This window comes from Gopherus evgoodei, chromosome 21 (genome assembly GCF_007399415.2).
Source record: "Gopherus evgoodei ecotype Sinaloan lineage chromosome 21, rGopEvg1_v1.p, whole genome shotgun sequence".
Taxonomy (NCBI): domain Eukaryota; kingdom Metazoa; phylum Chordata; order Testudines; family Testudinidae; genus Gopherus; species Gopherus evgoodei.
In genome coordinates this window covers 13,047,621-13,069,114 of record NC_044342.1, presented here as the reverse complement: position 1 = coordinate 13,069,114, position 21,494 = coordinate 13,047,621, and the positions used below count along the sequence as shown (strand labels likewise).

Here is a 21,494-nt window from a genome sequence, read left to right as displayed (position 1 = left end):
CCTCCAATCTTTCTGAATCAGTCTCTCATGTTTCAGAAGAGTAAGTACTAGCTAGAAAAGGCGGATTAGTTTTATGTTTGTTTTCTTAACTTGTAAATGTGTATTTTGCTGGAATAATTTTTACCTCTGTTTGCTGTAACTTTGAATATCGGCTAAGGGGTGGGGAAGTCCCTCTAGGCTATATGAATCTGAATACCCTGTGAAGCATTTTATATCTTGATTTTACAGAGATAATTTTTACTTTTTTCTTTCTTTTATTAAAAGCTTTCTTTTTTAAGAACCTGAGTAATTTTTTTCCTTGTTTTAAAACTCAAGGGGATCGAGTATGAACTCACCATGGATTGGTGGGGGGGAAAGGAAGGGAATGGTTAATTCCTCTTTGTTTTAAAATCCAAGGAGTTTGGATCTATATAGCTTCAAAGGCAACCCAGAGAGGGGAAAGTCTGGGGGGGAGGGGAAAGGAGGGGGAATGGTTTATTTCTCCTTGTTTTAAGACCCAAGGGGTTTGGGTCTTGGGTTCCCCAGGGAAGGTTTTTGGGGAACAGGAAGTGTGCCAAACACTATATTTTGGCTGGTGGCAGCATTATCAGATCTAAGCTAGGAATTAAGCTTAGAAGGGTCTATGCAAGTCCCCACTTTTTGGATGCTAAAGTTCAAAGTGGGGAAAAAACCTTGACAGCTTGCTAAACCCCAGGTTGTAAGCTCAATCCTTAAGGGGGCCATTTAGTGATCTGGTGAAAAAAAGAATCTGTAAGGGACAGTATTTAGTCCTGCTGTGAATGCAGGGGACTGGACTCCATGACCTTTCAAGCTCTCTTCCAGCTCTTTCAGATAGGTATATCTCTATACAAAGAAGTGAGAACCACTCTAGGTCTTCTGCTTGGGGTGCTCTCCTGAGAAGTGGCAGGTCCCTGTTCAAATCCTTTCTGGCAGCTCCTTTATCTGGATTCGAGAGGTCTACTGCAAGACCTCTCTGGGCTGATGGTCTTCTACCAGGACCTCCTCTGGATCTGGAAACTGTTCTCAGCAACCAGGTCTGTGGCAGCCACTGAGGGGGCAGATCTCTTTGCAGAGCCCCTGCTACACAATCCCCAGCTCTGTGTGCAGGTGGTGGAGTACCCTGTTGTGTGCCAGAGATTGGTTCTGGCAGGAGTCAGAGACCTCCTGGATTACAATTGGGGAGACTGGCTGGATCCCCTGAGGTGCACTCAGCATATGGGGCTCTCCAGGCCTTGTACTCCCTGGTATGTACTTCAGGAGGTGAGGGCTGCTTTGCCGTTCACTGCTCAGGGTCGACCTCAACCAAATTCTGCATGAGGGCACGCCCTGACCGCCCTCCGGAACTTTTCATGGGACCCCTGCCCTGTGGACTCAACCGGCCCCACACCCACCCCTTCTCTGTGAGCTGGCTGCACGGCTTGCAGCTAGTCCGTGTCCAGACCACGCCACAGAAGCATCTTTACATGCTCACGCTCCACGCTCTTCACTTTCTCACCCTCACGTCCCACCTTGAGTCAAAGTGGCAGGACCTCCTGCCACCTCTAGAGGGTGAGGAGCCCCAGTGGGCCCGCCTATACTCCACCCTGGTCCCAAGGCCCACCAGGGATATCAGCTGGTGGCTTCTTCAGGGTGGCGTGAACACATGCATGTATTTGGCCCAGTTTGCCCCTGTACCGAACACCTGCCCCTTTTATGGCATGAGAGAGACTCTGACACACATTTACTTGCAGTGTGTCAGCTTGCAGCCCCTGTACCGACTCCTCAATGGGGGTAGAGATATATCACCTCCATGGCTCTATCTGGTAGGTGGGGTCAGAGCATTTCTACCACCAAATAATTGAGGATGAAGCACCTGATCTCGCTTTCTATAACTTTTAGTCCATTGGTGAGGGAAAAAACCCAAGATATGGGAGATCCTAATTCAATTCTGTCCTCTGACTGATTTGGAGAAGGTATATGACTAGAGATTCCCCATTTGTCAGCTGAATGCCTCCACCACTGAACTAGAGGATATCCTGAAATGGGGGCTCTGTCTCTCTCTCTCTCCTATTGAAGTTCTTTCAATTTAATTAAATAATCAGCAAAAGAAGCTGAGAAGCACTTTGTAGCTCAAGGGTTGGAGCACCAACCTGAGAAGTGGCAGATCCCTGTTCAAATCCTTTCTCTTAGCTTATCATGAAGGAAAATTGAACCTGGGTTTATCACATTACTGATGAGTACCCGAACCCCAGGACTAAAGGTCACAAGCCCTACTTATGCCCATGCCCTGCCCCAGCTATTTTTTTCTGGGATGAGACAGGTGTTGAACTCATTCTCACCTCAAATTACTGAGGTGCCCAAACTGCTTGACTCCAGGAGATGGTATCCTGTCTGTGGATCGTAATGAGGGATTGGCACATCCCTGCAGCCAGATTTAGGCACCAAACTCCCTGACTGGGGTGAGACTTAGGCCACGCTTTTATCTTTGCTATCTCTCCTTGGCTAGCATAGGCTGCCTGCTGCCTAGCTGGATTATTACAAGCCTGTCTCTCCTCATTTATTATACATGGAGCCTGGATGCTGCAGTGCCCATGTCCTTTTCATAGGTCCGTGACACTGACATGCATTTTCCTCTTTTCAGTCGTAGTTCTTACCACTTATTCTGCATATTTATTCCAGCATTTTCAAAGTAATTTCCAGAGGCACATAACTACTAATATTCCCACTTTGCAAAGGGGAAACTGAGTCCCAGGAAGGGGAAGAGATTTCTCCAAGGGCACACAAGAGATCAGAGCTGGGACTACAACACAAGTCTCCTCATCTCAGCACATGGAGCATATTCATTGTTCAATGAGGGAGGTTATTTTTTGTTATTAGGTGATATGAATAGAAAAAACAGCAACACATTTTAGATATGAACAGTGTCACAGTTCAGGGCAACTGAATCTATATCCCCCCCTTTATTGCCAGCCAAAGGTGCTCACCTTCTAGGTATCATCTGTCTTGGGCAGAGACACACAGCTCTCTTTCTCCTGACCAGGGCTTTTGCAGGCTACATAGCTCTGAGTTCCCCAGTAAGCCACACTGCCCTTGCAGGCCACATTAGCTTTCTCCTCAGAGATGAGAAACAGTGTAACTGACACAGTTGTTACCACACAACCCTTTGGATCAAAGCTCATTTATTCTTAAGGTAAAAGCATCGCAGGGAAAAGCTTAACACAATGGAAGATCCTATACAGATGCTAAAACAATTTCCAGAGACCACCCTAACTCCAACCTTGGGCTCTCACTGTTGAACAGCTCTTCAAATCTCACACTGGGGTTCTCCTCTGCTTACAAGCACCTGTTGTTCAGAACAAGTCCCTCCCCCCATGACTCTGAGAATCCCTTCTTCATGTTGTTGGGCCTTTGGATCTTGGGAATACATAATCTGTAGTCAAAGATCCCCTCCCCAGGAACAAGCTTCCAAAGATCTGGTTGAGAGGTGGGTCATTTCCATTTGCCTCCTCTCCAGCATTTCTTAGGAAAACTATTCAACTAACAGTTCATTCTCATTTGATCCCATTGTTTCAAATTGTTCTTTGAACCTCAAACAATTTCCCAAGGTTACTGCAGTCATGTGTCCTAGATAAGTTTCATACAGATTATATTAATACCAACACATTTGCATTTTAAAACAATGAGCTCCTAAGACACTTCCTCTTAATTCATTGTAACTTAATTCCTTAAGGGCCATTAAGCATATGCAGCAAATCACCATAGCTATCACAGGCACCACAATGCCTGACTTCATCTGCTTTAAGGGTTGTGTTAGGGTTGAGGTTTGAGAGGGTTGCCCAGGAGCCTGCCATAGACAGTAGGTCTCATGTCCCGGCACAGGAGCTAAGGGGACTTTTACAGAATAAATTAGGGTGTCTAGTGATAGCTCACCTATATAAATAGGCACCGTCTGAGTAACAGGAGGAGCTCAATCTGGAATTTTGGTGCCTATATTTGGGCTTTAGGCAACTAAATTCCTTTGTGGATCTGGGACATAGAGACCTGAAGATGCATAGAGGCAGAAATGGGACTTTCAAAAGCCCCCAGGCAGGATATGTGCCTAACGCTCACTGAGGTCAACTTCCAGCTTCCCAAGTGAGATCTTCAGATCTGCACAACAGAGCTCTACCTTTAAGGTAAAGGAGTGACTAGTTTTCTCAATTTCTGTGCGCAATTAATTTTCTTAGGGCACATTGGACCTCTTTGTTTCTCAGGCTGTAGATGAGAGGATTGACCATGGGAGTCAAGACTGCGTAGAAGAGAGAGAGAGAACACTTTGTTGAGTTCTCTCAGTGTCTCAGTGTCTGGTAACATATACACAATCATCAGGGTCCCATAGAAAATTGTAACCACAATAAGGTGAGAGGAACAGGTGGAAAATGCCTTTCTTCTTTGGGTGGTGGATGGGATTCTCAGGATGGTGGAGATGATAAAAGCATAGGATGTCAGGGTTAATAGAAATGGGGGCAGGGTGTCTACAGAAGATAATATAAAGGTCACGAGTGTGATCAGGCTGGTGTCACTGCAGGAGAGTTTAATCACTGGGGTGAAATCACAAAGGAAATGGTCAATTTCATTAGGGCCACAGAAATGTAATTGTGACATTAAACATGTTACTATGGTCGTTGCCATAAATCCACCCATCCATGACACAGCTGCTAACTGCAGGCAGATTCTACCTCTCATAAGAACCGTATAGTGTAGTGGTTTGCATATTGCTAAATACTGGTCATAGGACATCATGGATAAGAGATAGCATTCACTTGCTGCAAGCACACGAAGAAATAAAATTGAGTGATGCAGCCACTAACAGAAATGGTTCTGTCCTCGGTCAGGAGACTGACCAGCATCCTGGGCAGGATGGTGGAGCGATAGCAGGTCTCCAAGCAGGACAAGTTCCCCAGGAAGAAGTACATGGGGGTGTGTAGGTGCCGATCAACCACCACTAGAACCATAATGAGGATGTTCCCACCTATAGTCACAATGTAGATCACTAGAAACAGAAGGAAAAGAAGAATTTGCAGGTCAGAGAGATTCCCAAATCCTAGGAGGTTGAATTCTGTAACATATATTTGATTATTCCTTTCTTCATAAGGTGAATATATATTCTGTCTTCCACAATTTTCCATGAAATGTATCTATTAACAAGTAGCAAGTGTTGAAAGAGATTGCAGTATAATTGAAATCAGATTTTTATCTAGTTGATTGTAGAATACTGCAAACTGTTTAAAGAGAGAATGATTTATAAATGTTCAAAAGCCAAGACATTGGTTTAATCACATACTATACACAGTGTTTTGGAATGGAGATTCCCCACTTGCAAGCTCCAAATGGCAGCTACACTGTTAATTTTTCACTCTTTTGACATAGCTCTTTTTCATAGATGCATTGATGTGAAAGTCACCCAGGACAGTATGTCGTAAGCCATAGCATTTCCTTCAGTTCATTTCTCTTTGACCTAGGGCATATTTGTTTGAAGTACATCCAGAAGGGAATCCTGTAATCACCTATTCTGAGCCCCTAGATAAAATGAGCCATGGCTCTTCTCCAATAACTCTTGCATTGAGTTGAGCATTTGTTTGAGTTAAGCATATGTAACAAAACTGGAAATACTGTCATTATTATATAACAATTCTGTGCATATCTCTATTTGATAATTGATGATGGATTGCTTGCTATGGGGTAAGATTAAAAGGGGTTGTAAGAGGAACATAACATTAAAGGCAAAAAAAAAGAAAAAAGAGAAAGAAAAAAAAGTGACCAAGATAAGGAGCAGTGCAGCAAACTTTCATTCACAATTAACCAGGTCATGCGACACCAACTTTGCCAGTTCTTTGACTCAAGCTGGGAAAAGACACATCCAAAGACACTGGCCAAGTGAAGGATTCACTGTGAGGCACAGGCTGGTCTACACTAGAAGCATTACAGCAATGAAGCTGCACTGCTGCAGCTCACTGCTGCAGTGTGTTGGAGGAAGATACTCTATGCTGACAGGAGAACACTCTCCCATCAACATAATTATGCCTCCTCCACCATAGGCAGAAGCTATGTTCATGGGAGAGCGTCTCCTGCTGACATAGGGCCGGGGTGGACAATGCTTCAATTGCTGTAATTTGCTTTGCACAGGGGTATCTTTTTCACAACCCCGAGTGACATACATTACATCCACTTACGTGGTGGTGTAGACCTACCCACAGAGAGAGGCTCTGCAGGGAGGCAAACTGTCCCTCAGACTCAGAAGTTGCATCTGGAAGAACCTGAGCTAAGGAGAGAGAAGTTAAGCGCAGGTAAAACAAGAGCTGTCTAGGACACTTGGTTGTTTTATCCCATTTTCCTGAATGCTGTGTTCCCTTGGGCATATAAATAACACTTTGTATTGAAGAACTTAATCCTGCATCACTGCAAACTCCTTCTGTAGCAGATTCATGGAGGTAAAACTATAGCAGAGCAAAATTCCAGATATACCAGCTGGGGTAACACAACTGGTACCAAAGAGGGGTTAACCTGGGGATTAGGAGAAGGGTAAGATCCTGAGATCCAACGAAAGAGAAGTGAAAGCATGGGCTTCTCACTTGAAAGGGGTGCACTTGGGGGGACTAGAAAAGAGTTCAAGAATGGACAGTCTACTTAGGACAGCAGCTGTTCTTGATTTGGTTAGTCATCCTCACTTTTCATAACATGCACCTTATCTCTAAACTGAATTTTTTGGCTTCATCTTCCAGTCATGGGTTCTTGTTTTACCTTTCTCTGCTGGGTTAAAGAGCCCCTTAGTACCTTGCATTTTCTTCTAAGAAGGTACTCACTGACTATATTCAACTCGCCTCTCAATCTTTTGTTCAATATCTTCATTAATGATTTGGAGGATGGGATGAATTGCACCTTGTTGGCATTGGTGAGGCCTCATCTGGAGTACTGTATCCAATTTTGGGCCCCACACTTAAAGAAAGGGGGTTCCAAAGAGGATGAATCAAGACTGTTCTCAGTGGTACCAGATGACAGAACAAGCAGTAATGGTCTCAAGTTGCAGTGGAGGAGGTTTAGTTTGGATATTAGGAAAAAAAATTTCACTAGGAGGATGATGAAGCAGTGGAATGGGTTACCTAGGAAGATGGTGGAATCTCCATCGTTAGAGGTTTTTAAGGCCTGGCTTGACAAAGCCCTGGCTGGGATGATTTAGTTGGGGATTGGTGTTGCTTTGAGCATGGGGTTGAATTAGATTACCTCATGAGGTTCCTTCCAACCCTGATATTCTATGATTCTATGATTTTTCTTAGAAATTAAACAGTTTGAGCTCCTTCACTCTCATTGCAAGGCATTTTCTTCAATCTGCCATATTATTGTATCTCTTATCTACACCCCCACCAATTTTTTCAACATTCTTTTTTTAGTGTGCACATACACCAGAACTGGATGCATTTCAGTCTCACCAATGCCTGGTAGAGAGAGAAAATCCCCTTCTCATCACTCCTCCATTTATACATCACAGGATTGCATTAGCCCTTTGTGCCATAACATCACATGTTTAGTTTCTTGTCCAATATGACCTCTAAACTTGCTGTGATGGTGGTGAGGGTCACATATATCAGCTTCTCAGGAGAGGGACATGTATGTAATGGCATCATTGTAGTGCCTGGGACTAGGCAGTGACGCTGACAAACAGCACAGACGGGAAAATGACTCTGCTCCATGCACAAAGGCAGGACCACAGGTGGAAAACCACTGATATAAATCCGCTATGCTATAGTTTTAACCCATGGCATCTTGCCCTGCCCTCTGTACTTACAGATAACAACTTTCTCCATCTTTTTTTCTGGCAGCCTATCAAGTATTTGAAAACCACTATTGTGTACCCCTTTTATCTCCTTTTTTCTAAACTAAACATACCCAGTTCCTTCAGCCTTTGCTCATATGGCTTCTATTCCATCCCTTCGATTATCTTTGTTGCTCACAGGCAGAATCTGTGCTGCAATACTCTCAGTCACTATCTGTAGAGTCTCTGCTCAGCAACATAGGAAGCAGTAATGAGACACATGGAGAGAATGGGGAATGATGGACAGAAGGAAATGAACAAGCAAACTGTTTGCCTGAGAGATTTCAGGGTACTCGTCGTCCCAATATCACAGTGTTTTTCTCCCTAAGATCCTCATAGTTTCACCTAGGAATGATCAGATTTACCTGTAATCATCAGCATAAAGGGACAACCTTTTCCTTGATTGTGACTGGGTGTGTGATCAGGATCTGGTTTCCTCCATCGCTCTGCTCTCCTCGGTATCTCACTCTCACTCTCTCTGAAAAGACACTTACATTTTTCTGAAGCTGCTCTTGCTTTCTTGCTCGATGCATAATCTTGTGTGTGTTACACCGCACCTTATTGCCAGCTGTTCTGGATTCTTCCTGAGATTATATGGGAGAACAGCCTCATTCTGTCTCTGGCTGCTCTTGGGATCTCCCTTGAGGCTGCTGCTAATGAGAATTTATAATACTGCCTTCATGCAGAAATAAATCCTATGTTGCTTGTTAAAACAGAGTAAACATCAAGGTCATCGCAATCACCATTAAAACCTTCAGAGAATGTCCCTTTTTGCCATGGCTTGCATGGTGTGCATGTGCGTGATAACAGAGACCTTGAATACAGGGTCCAGTTTCACTGGTCTGTATCCAAAGGGACATAGTGAAAATGGAAAAGGTTTGGAGAAGGGCAGCAAAGTTGATCAATGGTATGGAATGGCTTCCATCCAAGGAGAGAATAAAGATTAGGACTGTTCATCTTAGAAAATTGACAGGATAGGACAGAGGTCTATACCTTAATGAAAAGAGTGGAAAAAGTGAAGAAATAATTTACCCTTTCACACAACACAAATACGAGGAGTCCCTTGAAGAAATTCATAAGTATCTGGCTTTTTCACACAACATACCTGTGATTGTTATGGGATATTTTGATGTACAGGAGGCCTCTGGGGCCAGTCCACCCTATCATAGTGTCCAAGGTTACATTAGTCAAGGTCACTGAAATCCCCATTGATACCTTTTTGCCATGGATGGCAAAAATCATATGGAGTGTGTATGTGTGCAATAACTGACACCTTGTATACGGGGTCCAGTTCTTGCTGGTCTATGTCCAAAGGGACATAGTGAAACTGGAAAAGTTTCGGATAAGGGCAACAAAGTTGATCAATGGTATGGAATGGCTTCCATCCAATGAGAGAATAAAGATTAGGACTGTTCATCTTAGAAAAATGACAGGATAGGATAGAGGTCTATACATTAATGAATAGAGTGGAAAAGCTTAAGAAATAATTTACCCCTTCACACAATACAAATACTAGGAGTCCCCTGAAGAAATTCATAGGTATCTGGCTTTTTCATACAACATACCTGTAAAGATCCTTGTTATGGGATATTTTGATGTGCAGAACTGTAATTGTTAAAAAAAAACCTGGATAGGTTAATTGAGGACAAGTCTATAAATGAGTGTTGGACAAGACGGCCAGGGATGCAATCCCATGCATTGGGTGACCCTAAACCTCTGACTTCAACCACTTTAGTCTGTTCTGGCCCCAGATGTCCAGCTGGGCTTCTTAATAGCTCATATCCCCTTCTGGGGGTTGATCATTGTCAAATTGTAGGTCACTTCCCCAGTGGTTTATGGGGGGGACCCAGGTCAACCTACTATTCTGGGTCCAAGGCCAGAAACCCTAAGAATGGCAGCCATGTGCGACCACATGTCTTTAATGAAACTGCTTTCTGTTCCCTGGGCCACTTCCTCATGGCTCCAGCCTTCACCAAAGCTTCATCCATACCTCTGTGTTCTCCTATGTTCAGGCCCAGCAGCCAGGCCTAAGCTTGTCCTCGCTGTCCCAGTCCCTTTCAGCACTGATCTGTCCATGCTGCTGTAGCCCTTCAACCTGCTAAGAAGGCCATTTTCACTGCTCAGGCTCTAAGCTGCAACTGCCCCCTTTTCTCACTGTAGCTCCGTTCACACCAGCCTGCAGTCCCCTGATTGGCTATCCCCATGCAGCCTACCCCATTGCCCACATCCCATGCAGACTCTGTGCAGCTTGGAGGACTCCTCTACTACTCTTTTCCTGAGATAGGTGTAGCAGGGCCTTGAGGCCTCCAGCAGGAGGCCTCTGGGGCCAGTCCCCTCATCACAGTGTCCCTTGAAGCTCATAAGATTTCACAAGGTGACATTAGTCATGTCTTCTAGACAAGTTACATACAATCCCATAATAACACATGAGCTATGGGGACTTTTTAAATTTGGGTGCCTAGTGAATTTAGGTATTTACCGAGTTATATGGCAGGTGAGCAGTGGTTTAGTGGATCATTTAGTATCTAAGTCTGGGACTGAGCTGTGGGCTTTAGGGACCAGGACCCTTTTGTGGGTCTGGGATGCAGGCACCGAAAGATGCAGAAAGGCACAAGTGGGATTTTCCAAAGCATCCAAGTAAGGCGGGAGCCTAACTGCCACTGAAGTCAGCTTACAGCTTTGAAGCTTTGGAAAAACAGAGCATTCTTCTACAACTGAGCTAAAAGAGTGACTCCATTAGCTGGTTGATGTTCTCATTCCTGTTGTTTTATATACTGAAGTCAATGGGAGTTAGGCATCTAGATGCTTTGAAAATCCCATTAGGTACATAAATACTTCTACAAATATGGATCTTAGATACCAAGGAGAGAGGTATGATAGCTGTGTATAACTAAGATACATATTGTAACTATGATTCATGGTGATTAAACCTCTGAACGTGGTCTTTCAATGGAATGCTATAGCCAAAAGAGCTAACGTACTCTTGGACGTACAAAGAACTATGAAGTACAAGCAGGAAGATAGTTTTAGCTCACTATATTAAACCTTTGAAACAATTCCTGTGATCCCATGTGTTAGTCACCTCTTTTGGAAAACACAAACCCAGTTACTTTGATGTGAGTATGGAGCAATTTGATTGAAGCTGATGTCATGTCTCCATACTCATCCTGGCATAAATAACAGAGACTTCTGATGTGATTAGCAGAATAGATTACTGTGGCAATCTAGCAGACATCCATTCCATTCTGGAGCCTAAACCCCAATGAACAACTTTGTCCCATTAGCCAGGGACAGTGGTGCAGACCCCTAGAGCTTTTGCGATATTTCTAATATTTACAAACCAGCTGACGATCTTGGTTGGAAATGGAAGTTTTCCTTCTCCTAGGTGCACTGCCTGCAACAACTGATGAGCCTGTACAGGGAGACTCTGGCAAACCAGTAAAGTGCTTAAAACCACTATGGCTTATTGTTAAAGGTGGCCTAGTCTGCAAGCTGTAAATTGGCCAATCAGCAATCTCAGCTTGACCAAAGCAGGAGGGGAGGGGTTTTTGGCTGATACAAAAAGGGCAGTTTGATCCCACGTCCTTCCTAATAAGAATTGTGTTGAAGTTGCTGATACATTTTAAAAGAGCAAGATATGCCCCAGGAATGTCTATTGGGGTTAATCAATATCAGAAGGAACCTCTTGCTTGATCATTGAATCTGCTTACTTAACAAGGTTTCGTTAAGGGACATGTCATTCTATTACTAATGTATAAATAAGAGGAAAAAGCTTAAGATAGTTGGACACATTTGGGGACTCTTTTTGGACTCTCCCTCTGGATACGTCTTGCGGTCCTCATCAGCAGATGAAAGATTTGGCCACCTAAAGCCTGCCTCTATGTCACTCGAAAGCCACACTCAGCTTTGGTAAGTACGAGGGTTGAAGGTGTTTTACTAATCTTGTTGAGGACATGTGTAAATTTTTGAGACTAAGTAAAGTTTAGCTTTAAGTGAAAGCACTGTTGTGTTGTCCTGTTTGTGCCAGCCACACATCGGTCATACAGCCGTGTCTCCCCTGATTTATTTCCTAAGACCTCCTCACACAGAGTAAAAGTTACCAAGAGCTTTCAGTTGAAAGAACCCTGGGTAACAAGCTCACCTTCCTGAGACAGGCACAGAAAAGTGATTTACCCAGGCTCACTCAGCAGCAGGACTACAGCCCCCATCTTCTGAGCCCCAATCTTGTACCCTCTTCACTGTACCATACCGCCACCCCTAAAGCATCATTATTTTACATTATTTTATTTTCTATTTTAAATGGCTCTTTGCTGGTGCCCAAATATCCTAATCCAGAACCTGAGCTCCTGCAAGCTAACAGAGCACCAGGCTGGAATTTTCAAACTATCGTAAAAATCCCATTGAAAATATTTGGCTCTTACTCCTGTAAGCTGTTTTGGAAATTCTCTTCCAAATGACCTCTGAAGGATCAAACAGTCAGATTGTGCCACAGTCAGAAATGTGTGCACAGTGCTTTAATCCCCAAACCAGTCTTCTTTCCAGACAGATATATGGTCTCATCTTTTTTAAATAAAGCATACTATAATAAATGGGAGCTAAATGCCTGGGTAAATTTGAGAATCTACCTAGACACTTATCTGCATCTTTAGAACATTTCATAATTTGGCCCTTAGGAATCTGATCACTTTCAAAATGATTGGGATGAAGGAAATGAAGTCATGGACGTGCTTCAGATAGATCCCAGCACTTTTCAATAAAGTATGAAAATATATAACAATTAAAGGGAGTCAGGCACATTTGAAACCCCAGCTAAATACCTATCTGCATATTTAGGAACTTTAAAATTCTGGCCCTGATTAATCCAACTATGTTTGAAAGTAGTTGGGCTGAGGAACCTAAGGGTATATCTACACTGCAGCATTAAACCTCCCAGGGCCTCAGAGACAGGGTTCCAGCTTGAGCCCAAAACTTTCGAAAGGAAATTTTATAGCCCTGCAGCCTGAGCCTCATGATCCTGAGTCAGCTGACTGAGGCCAGCCATGAATCTTTTATCACAATGTAGATGTACCTTAAGTCACTCAGGTGTTTTCTCAAAGAGCCTGACACTTTTCAAATGCAGAAATCAATATCAATTTCTCAACACACATTTTTCTTTTCACCTGACATTGAAATGACTTTTAGGATGAAGAGATGTTCCACCAGAAATCATTCATCTCAATTAATATTTTATTTCAACATCCAGGAATCCATTTAGGATCTTACAAACCTTCTGATCATTGCAATATTGCATATGTAACAAACAAAATATCAGCCGTCCAGTACAATCTTCACAAATAGAAAATTATATTGGAAGTCCTGACAAAAAGATGAGAGAAAAATATTTACACAATCTGAAACCCCCCCTCAGGGATTCCAGGACAGAACTATGTAAAGTATAGACTTTTCCCAGTACACTCAGAGTAACAAAGTAGATGAAACAAGTAACTGAAAATCTTTAATTCCACTGTGTGGAATGCAGAGCACATGAGAGTTATTATTTCAGTTGGGTCATTAGGAAGTATCAGCTATAATCAACTATAAATGCTGCCTTCCCAAAACATAGTATATCTTCATATTCCCCAAGAAAACTCCCATTGGCATGAACTAGGGAAAACCTAGGTGCTAATTCCATTAAAGGTCTGCCAGATTGATTCATTCCCATATCAATCACTCTGTCGGAGTCCAAGTGAACACTAGACATTTACTGATGACCTTTCTCAGGGACCTCCTTGACCTCTTTGTTTCTCAGGCTGTATATAAGGGGACTGGCCATCGGAGTCATTACTGTGTAGAAGAGAGATAACACTTTGCAGAGCTCTCTAAGTTTGTCAGACACATAGACAATTATTAGGATCCCATAGCAGATTGTTACCACAACGAGGTGTGAGAAGCAGACGGAAAATGCCTTTCTCCAGCCACTGGTGGAAGGGATTGTCCAGATGATAGCAATATAAGATGCCAAGGTTAAAAGAAATGGGGGCAGGATATATATGGAAGGGAGTATAAAGATCACCAGTTTTATCAGGCTGGTGGTACTGCAGGAGAGTTTAATCACTGGGGTGAATCACAAAGGAAATGGTCAATTTTATTGGGATCACAGAAACGTGATTGTGACATTAAACATGTTATTATGATTGTTGCTAGAAATCCACTCATCCAGGACACAGGTGCTAACTTGGGGAAAATTCTGACATTAATAAGAGCTGTGTAGTATAGTGGTTTGTGTATTGCTATATACTGGTCATAGTACGTAAGTGCTAGGAGATAATATTCATCTCCTACAATGAAACAAAAGAAAAAAAATAAGTGATGCACCCACCAACAGAAATGGTTCTTTGCCCACTCATGGGACTGTCCAGCTTCCTGGGCAGGATGGTGGAGGTGTAGCAGGTCTCAAAGCAGTACAAGATCCCCAAGAAGAAAAATATGAGGGGAGAGGGAGGGTGAAGGTGCTGATCAGTCACAACTAGTGCAACAATGAGTAGGTTCCCAGCCATGGTTACTATGTAGAGCACTAGAAACAGAAGGAAGAGAAGGGGCTGAAGGTCAGAGAGATTCCCAAATCCCAGATGGATGAATTCTGTGATATGGATTTTATTTACCCCTTCTACTTTCTCCACATTTCTGCCCCCAGCTTCTTTCATTCATAGACACACAGATCTAAAGGCCAGAGAGGAGTGTATGTTGCATGTCACAGGGCTTCCTTGAATTAAATCCTTGGTTGAACTAAAGCAGAAGGGACTACTGGCATCATCTAATCTGACTCCTGTATGTGAGGAACCATAACACTTCCCAACTTACGCTGAATTTACCCCCAATATCTTGTGGTTAAGTAAACCATATGTGACAAAGTGGGACATATCTGCATTATTTTGTATCAGTAAAGTGCCTAGCTGTGTATTTTAAATAATGATGGATTGCTTGCTATATGGGTGAGATCAAGAGGGGTTTTTAGAGGAACCAGACAGGAAAGGCAAAGCACACAGACTATGACCATGTCAGTAGCCAGCAGGGTTACACAGTTGTTTACCAAGGCTGAGAAAAGAGAGATTAAAAGAAACTGTCCAAGTAAAGGATTCCTTATGAGACACAGAGAGAGAGTCTGCAGGGTTTCAACTATCCCTCAGACTCAGAAATGGGATCTGGAAGAACCTGAGCTATAGATAGATGAGTTAAGTGCAGGCAAAACAAGAGATATTTAGGACTCTTTGTTGTTTTAACCCATTTTCCTCAATGCTGTGATCCCTTGGGCTAATACATGCCACTTTGGTTTGAGGAAGCTCTTCCTATGTCCTGCAAATACAGCACTGCATATATGTGGATATCTGCTTTATATCCACAGATATCTGCACCTGCAGATGTGAATGCAGATATCTGAGGATGAGTTCTGCGAATTACGGATGGAAGCAGATCCAAATTTTATATCTAAAGCCGTGCAAATCTGCAGACATCCGCTTTGTATCTGTGGGTCATATTTGCAGATGAGATGTGGAAACAAATTTTGTATCTATGAAGGACTAGACCTGCAAGCTCATTCCATCACCAGCTGAGGGATGGAAATCTATAGCAAGGCCAAACTCCCGTTAGACCTGGTGGGATAACGCAGCTGGCACCAAAGGGGTGGTAATCTGGAGATTCAGAGAATGGTTGGATCTCAGTATCCCACCCAAGAGAAGGGGAAGCATAGGCTTCTCGCTTCCAAGTGCTGTACTGGGGAAACTGGAGGAAGTTCCAGGAAGGAGCAGCCTGCCCAGTGAAAGTGAATGCAAATCTTGCACAAATGCAGCCAGTCATGATTTTTTAAGACATCAAAGTTAGAGAATCCACCCCCTCCTTTTGTGCTTTATTCGAGTGGATAATCACTCCCATGAATCATCATGTCATTTGTGCCTTATTTCTAAATTGAATACGTCTGGCTTCAGCTCCCAGCCACTCGTTCTTGTTTTGTCATTCTCTGATGGATTCAAGGCCTTTTAGTATCTGATATGTTATCCCCAGGAAGCTATGAATCCACTATAGTCCAGTCACCTTTCTAATGTCTTTCTTATACATTTAATAGTTTGAGTTCCTTTGCTCTCCCTGGAAGTCATTTTCTCCAGCACCTCCCTGCACCACCCCTCCCTCACATTTTTGTGGCACTTTTCTACACCCTCTCCAATTGTTCAACATCGTTTTTTAAATGGATGCAATTTTGTCTCAACAATCCCTAATAGAGGTCAGATCACCTCCATACTTCTATTTATCTCTCCTCTATTTATACATTGTAGGATCATATTAGTCTTTAGCTCCACAATATCACACCTGGAGCTTATGTTGTGTTACTTGTCCACTGTGACCCCTTCGCATGCTGTGATGATGGTAAAGGTCACATACATGAACTTCCCCAGAGAGGGACAAAAATGTGATGGCATCATGCTAGTGCCTGGGACTAGACAGTGACACTGACCAAAAGCACTTCACTCAATTCACAAAGGGAATAACACGAACACGAATAAACTCCACAGATCCCACTCACTCTTATCACATTAGTGACTCTCTAACAAGCCTGGGGACACATTCCATCCCCAAGCCACAACATAACCCAGATCTTGTGTTTTAATTTGCTGGGGTGGAACTGTGGGAGGACTCTGCTGCAGAAATCACAGCCACTCTCTGGAGAGTCTCAGATCAATGATATTCAGAGAAGCGATAAGCCACAGCAAGGGGACAATGCAGAATGATATATCACCGTAAATGCACAAGGAAACTGTGTACTGGAGAGGCAGTTCAGCCTGTTCTGCTTCCCAATATAGCAGGTGTTTCTCCCTCAGATCCCTAGTATGTGACCCAGGATTGGTCAGATTTACCATTAATCCTCTGTATGAAGTGTTGACTTCTCCATTGATGGTGGCTAGGAGTTGGAATTGGGATCCGTATTCCACCATCTCTCTGCTCTCCTCAGTGTCTCAGACAATCCCATTCACTCTGCAAAGACACTTATAGTTTGCTGCTGGGCTGCACTGCTCTTGCTTTCTCGCTTGATGCACACACTAGGATATATGACAACCAACCTTAGTGCTGCCTGCTCTGGATTCTTACATGGGCTACAGAGAACAGCAACTTACCCTGGCTGTTATTGGTCTCTCCCTTGATATTGCTGATAATGATCATTGGTCGATAGCCCTCATGGAGGTTATTAAATCCAGGCCATTGCAATCCTCACCCAAACCTCCAGGAATCTTCCCTTTTGTAATGCTCGTTGTGGACGTGGGCCAGGAGTCTAAGGCCTGGCTACATTTAGATATACTCCTAGACACTTATCTGCATCTTTAGAACCTTTCAAAGTCTGTCCCTTACAAATTCAAAAATTTTTTGAAAAATCGTTGGGACTTAGGAACTTTAGTCATTTAGGTGCTTTTTCCAAATTCAATTTTGAAATATAGAATTGATTAGCAGTTTCTCCACACATTATTATTATTATTTTCATTGGACATTAAAATGTTCTTTAGGGTAAAGAGATGTTTCACCAGAAATTATTCAAGTCAATTAATTGTTCTATTTCAATATCCAGGAATGCATTTAGGATCTTACATGCCACTAATCATTTCATGACAACATATATAACAAAAAAAAAATTATAAAGATCAGTTCAATCTACCCAAATCTAAAATTGTATAGGACACCTGATACCAAAGTGAGAGACTAAATACTTTAATAATCCAAATCCACCTGTAGTATTCATGAACACTGCAATGTAAAACCTAGACTTTTCCCAGCTCACAGGAAAGATGCAAACAAAACATGAAAGTAATATCTTTGAACTCCACTTAAATGCAGAGAACAGGAAAGTTAAGATTCCAGCTAGGGGAGAAGCAAGCATCAACTCTTACAAAATGGGAATGCAGACGTCCCTCAAATTAGCATGTCCTCATGTGCCTCAAGAAAGCTCCCATTGTCATGAGCTAGAGACAGCCTAAATGCTAACTCCCTCTCTAGCTCTTCCAAATTCATTCATTGCCATATCAATCACTAATTCTCAATTTCTATAAGCTCCATACATTGCTGATGACTTTTCTCAGGGCCACCTTGACCTCTTTGTTTCTCAGGCTGTAGATGAGAGGATTGACCAGGGGAGTTAGGACTGTGTAGAAGAGAGAGAACACTTTGTTGAGGTCTCTAAGTGTGTCAGTGTCTGGAAACATATAGACAATGATTAGCGTCCCATAGTAGATTGTCACCACAATGAGGTGAGAGGAGCAAGTGGAAAATGCCTTTCTCCTCCCGGTGGTGGACGGGATTCTCAGGATGGTGGAGATGATACAAATGTAGGATGCCAGAGTTAATAGAAACAGGGGCAGGGTGTATATGGAAGACAATATAAATGTCACGAGTGTGATCAGGCTGGTGTCAGTGCAGGAGAGTTTAATCACCGGGGTAAAATCACAAAGGAAATGGTTAATTTCATTGGGGCCACAGAAATGTAACTGTGACATTAAACATGTAACTATGGTAATTATCATAAATCCACTCATCCAGGACACAGCTGCTAACTGCAGGCAGATTTTGCTATTCATAAGACCTGTGTAGTGTAGTGGTTTGCATATTGCTAAGTACCGGTCATAGGACATAAGTGCCAAGAGATAACATTCAACTCCCAAAAAAAGACCGAGGAAATGAAATTGAGTGATACAGCCAGTAACAGAAATGTTTCTGTCCCCAGTCAGGAGACTGGCCAACACCCTGGGCAGGATGGTTGAAGTGAAGCTGGTCTCCAAGCAGGACAAGTTCCCCAGAAAGAGGTACATGGGGGTGTGAAGGTGCTGATCAGTGACAACCAGTGTGATGATGATGATGTTCCCAGCCATGGTCACAATGTAGATCACTAGAAACAGCAGGAACAGAAGGGGCTGCAGTTCAACATGATTCCCAAATCCCAAGAGGATGAATTCTGTGATATATGTTTCATTTTTCCCTTCTTCTTTCTCCATGACATCCATGTAGATAGCGTCTTCCTCTGTTTTCCGTGAAATTATCTAGTGACAGATAAACAGTCGTTAGTATTGAAGAAGTTTGCTGTGCAATCAAACATAGTAAATTCCCAGCCATTTGATACTAGAAAAGTTCAATGCGTGTAAGAAGAGCGTGATTTCACAGAGCTTGGGGTAGCGGACAATGGTTTAAGTACAGAAAGCATACCCATGGAGCATGAGAGCAAATCCTCCAGAATGGCTGCCAGTCTTAATTTTGAAGACATCAGGAGGCTGACAATCCACAACTTCCCTCAGCACTTTGTTCCAATGGTTAGCCACCTTCTCCATTCATAGTGTGTTCCTTATTCCTCAAAAAAAAAATCTAGTTCTTGTTCTGACTTTTTTCTGCTGAATTAAAGAGCCCTTCAGCCCTTGTATTTTCTTTCCATGAAGGTGATCATCATCTGTAAGCAAGTCACCTCTCAATCTTTTTTCTCATAAGGAATGCCATTTCTGTTCCTTCACTCTCATTGTAAGGCATTTTCTCCGTCTCTGCCCCTATATTACTATGACTTTTTCTTGCACCCTCTCCAGTTTCTCAATGTACTTTTTAAAATGTGGTCACAGAAAAAGACTGGATACTGTTCGGTCTCAAATGTCTAATATGGGTTACCACACCTTCCTACTTCTACTCAACACTTCTCAGTTTATACAGTACAAGATCCCATTAACCCTTTCTGTCCCAGCAGCACACAAGGAGCTCGTGTTGAGTTCCTTGCCCACTCTGACCCCTAAACTTGCTGTGATGGTGGTCAGGGTCACACTCACGAGCTTCCCCAGAGAGGGAGGGGAATATGATGGTATCATGCTAGTGCCTGAAACTACATAGTGACACTGACCAACAGCACAGATGGGAAGAAGAACTCCCTGAGCAGACTCCATCGATCCCTCTCACTCTTACCCCTAAGTGACTCTCCAACAGACCCTGGCACACATTCCACCCCCAGCTGCATCTTGTAACGCAGCTCACGTGTGTGAGTGTGTTGGCAGGGAACTGTAGGCAAATTCTATTCTGCGTTACTCACAGCCACTCTCTGTAATGTCTGGGTTCAGCAATATGAGACATATCAAGTGTAGTATAAGGAATAATACAGAGCGGTAAATGAACAAGCATATTGCTTATCAGAGAGATGTTTCAAGCTGCTCTTCTTTCCTATGGTGCAGCCTTTTCTCCCTAAAATCCTCAGGATTTTACCCAGGAATTATCAGATTTACCTTTAATCCCCAGCATGAAATGGGACATCTCCATCAGTGGTGATTGGTCTGGGGATCAGGACGTGGATTTCACCATCACTCTGTGCCCTTCAGTGTCTCATGCACTCTCACTCTCTCTGCAAAGACACTGTCATTTTGCTGCAGCTGCTCTTGCTTTCCTGCTGTATACACTCTGTGGTGTATATTACACAGAACCCTAGTGTTGGCTGCTCTGTATTCTTATATGGTTTATAGGAGACAACAGCCTCATCCTGGTTCTGGCTGCTGTTTGGATCTCCCTTGAGGCTGCTTAAACTTGCCATCATGGAAGAATTGAATCTGTGTTGCCTGTTAAAACAGTGTAAACATCAAGTCCAGTGCAATCCCCACTGAACCCCCCAGGGTATCTCCTTTTTTTGTCTGGCCCTGTGTGTGTATGTGCTAAGAGACACCTTGAATACTGGGTCCAGTTCCAGCTGGCCTATCTCATAAAGGATAAAATGGAAATCAAAAAGGTTCAGAGAAGGGCCACAGAGATGATCAAGGATGTGGATTGGCTTCCATCGAAAGGAAAACTAAAGATTGGGGTCGTTCACCTTATTAAGGGGGGATATGATAGAGGCCTATTAAATCATGAGTGGTGTAGGAAAAGTGAATGAAGAAGTGCTATTTTCCATGTCACCTGATAAAAAAACCAAGGGTCACCTGATTAAATTAACAGATGTCTAGCTTAATAAAAATCAAAGTAAATACTTTTCCACCCAGAATATTTCTGGAATTCATTGTCATGGGATATTGTGATGGTCAGAGATGTAAGTGGGTTCAAAAAAGAACTTGATAAGGTCCTGGAGTACAAGTCCATAAATGGCTATTGGCCAAGATGGTCAGGCATGTAATCTCATGAAGGAGCAACCCTAAACCTCTGATGCCAGAAGCTGTGAGTGGAAGACAGTGGTGGATCATTGCAACTGCCCTGTTTTGTGCACTACCCCTGGAGCTCCGATATGGGCCACTCTTAGAGACAGGATACTGAGTAAGATGGACCATGGTATACCCTAGCCCAGAAATGCAGAAGGGACTTAGGTTACAAATCCCAATTTTAGGCACCCAAGTTTCACATTTAAGCACCAAGCAATCTAAAAAACTCCTCTTTGGCTTCTGCCCAACCCATTAGGCTCCTAACGTCCCTCTGTGCCTAAGTCTCCACTGTAAAAGTTCTTTAGGAACCTATATTTCAGCCTCTGTACACAGGCACTGCTGACTTTAGTTGTCCTGACACCTATTCCATGCCTAAATTTTAACACAATTCTCAAACTGGGGGAAGATACCTTGCCTTTCGGTCTAATCCAGTAGGTGTTCTCAGAGCATGACTACCTACACACAAAGATAGGAGGAAGCAGCTGACCTTTCTTTTAATAACTTTT

The 21,494-nt window shown here is 43.0% G+C and overlaps 1 protein-coding gene and 1 pseudogene across 1 annotated transcript; both read right to left on the bottom strand.

Annotated features, from left to right (window-relative positions):
* Nucleotides 1-4,175: 4,175 nt before the first annotated feature.
* Nucleotides 4,176-5,147, bottom strand: LOC115638095 (annotated as a pseudogene).
* Nucleotides 5,148-17,889: 12,742 nt separating this feature from the next.
* LOC115638094 (olfactory receptor 1020-like) lies at nt 17,890-18,843 on the bottom strand. The gene has a single exon (XM_030539679.1). It carries the CDS (start codon nt 18,841-18,843, stop codon nt 17,890-17,892), a length of 954 nt encoding a protein of 317 aa, XP_030395539.1.
* Nucleotides 18,844-21,494: the final 2,651 nt, after the last annotated feature.

Excerpts from the sequence above, each read along its gene's own strand:
- LOC115638094 (XM_030539679.1), bottom strand. The coding sequence starts at position 18,843 with ATGGATGTCATGGAGAAAGAAGAAGGGAAAAATGAAACATATATCACA.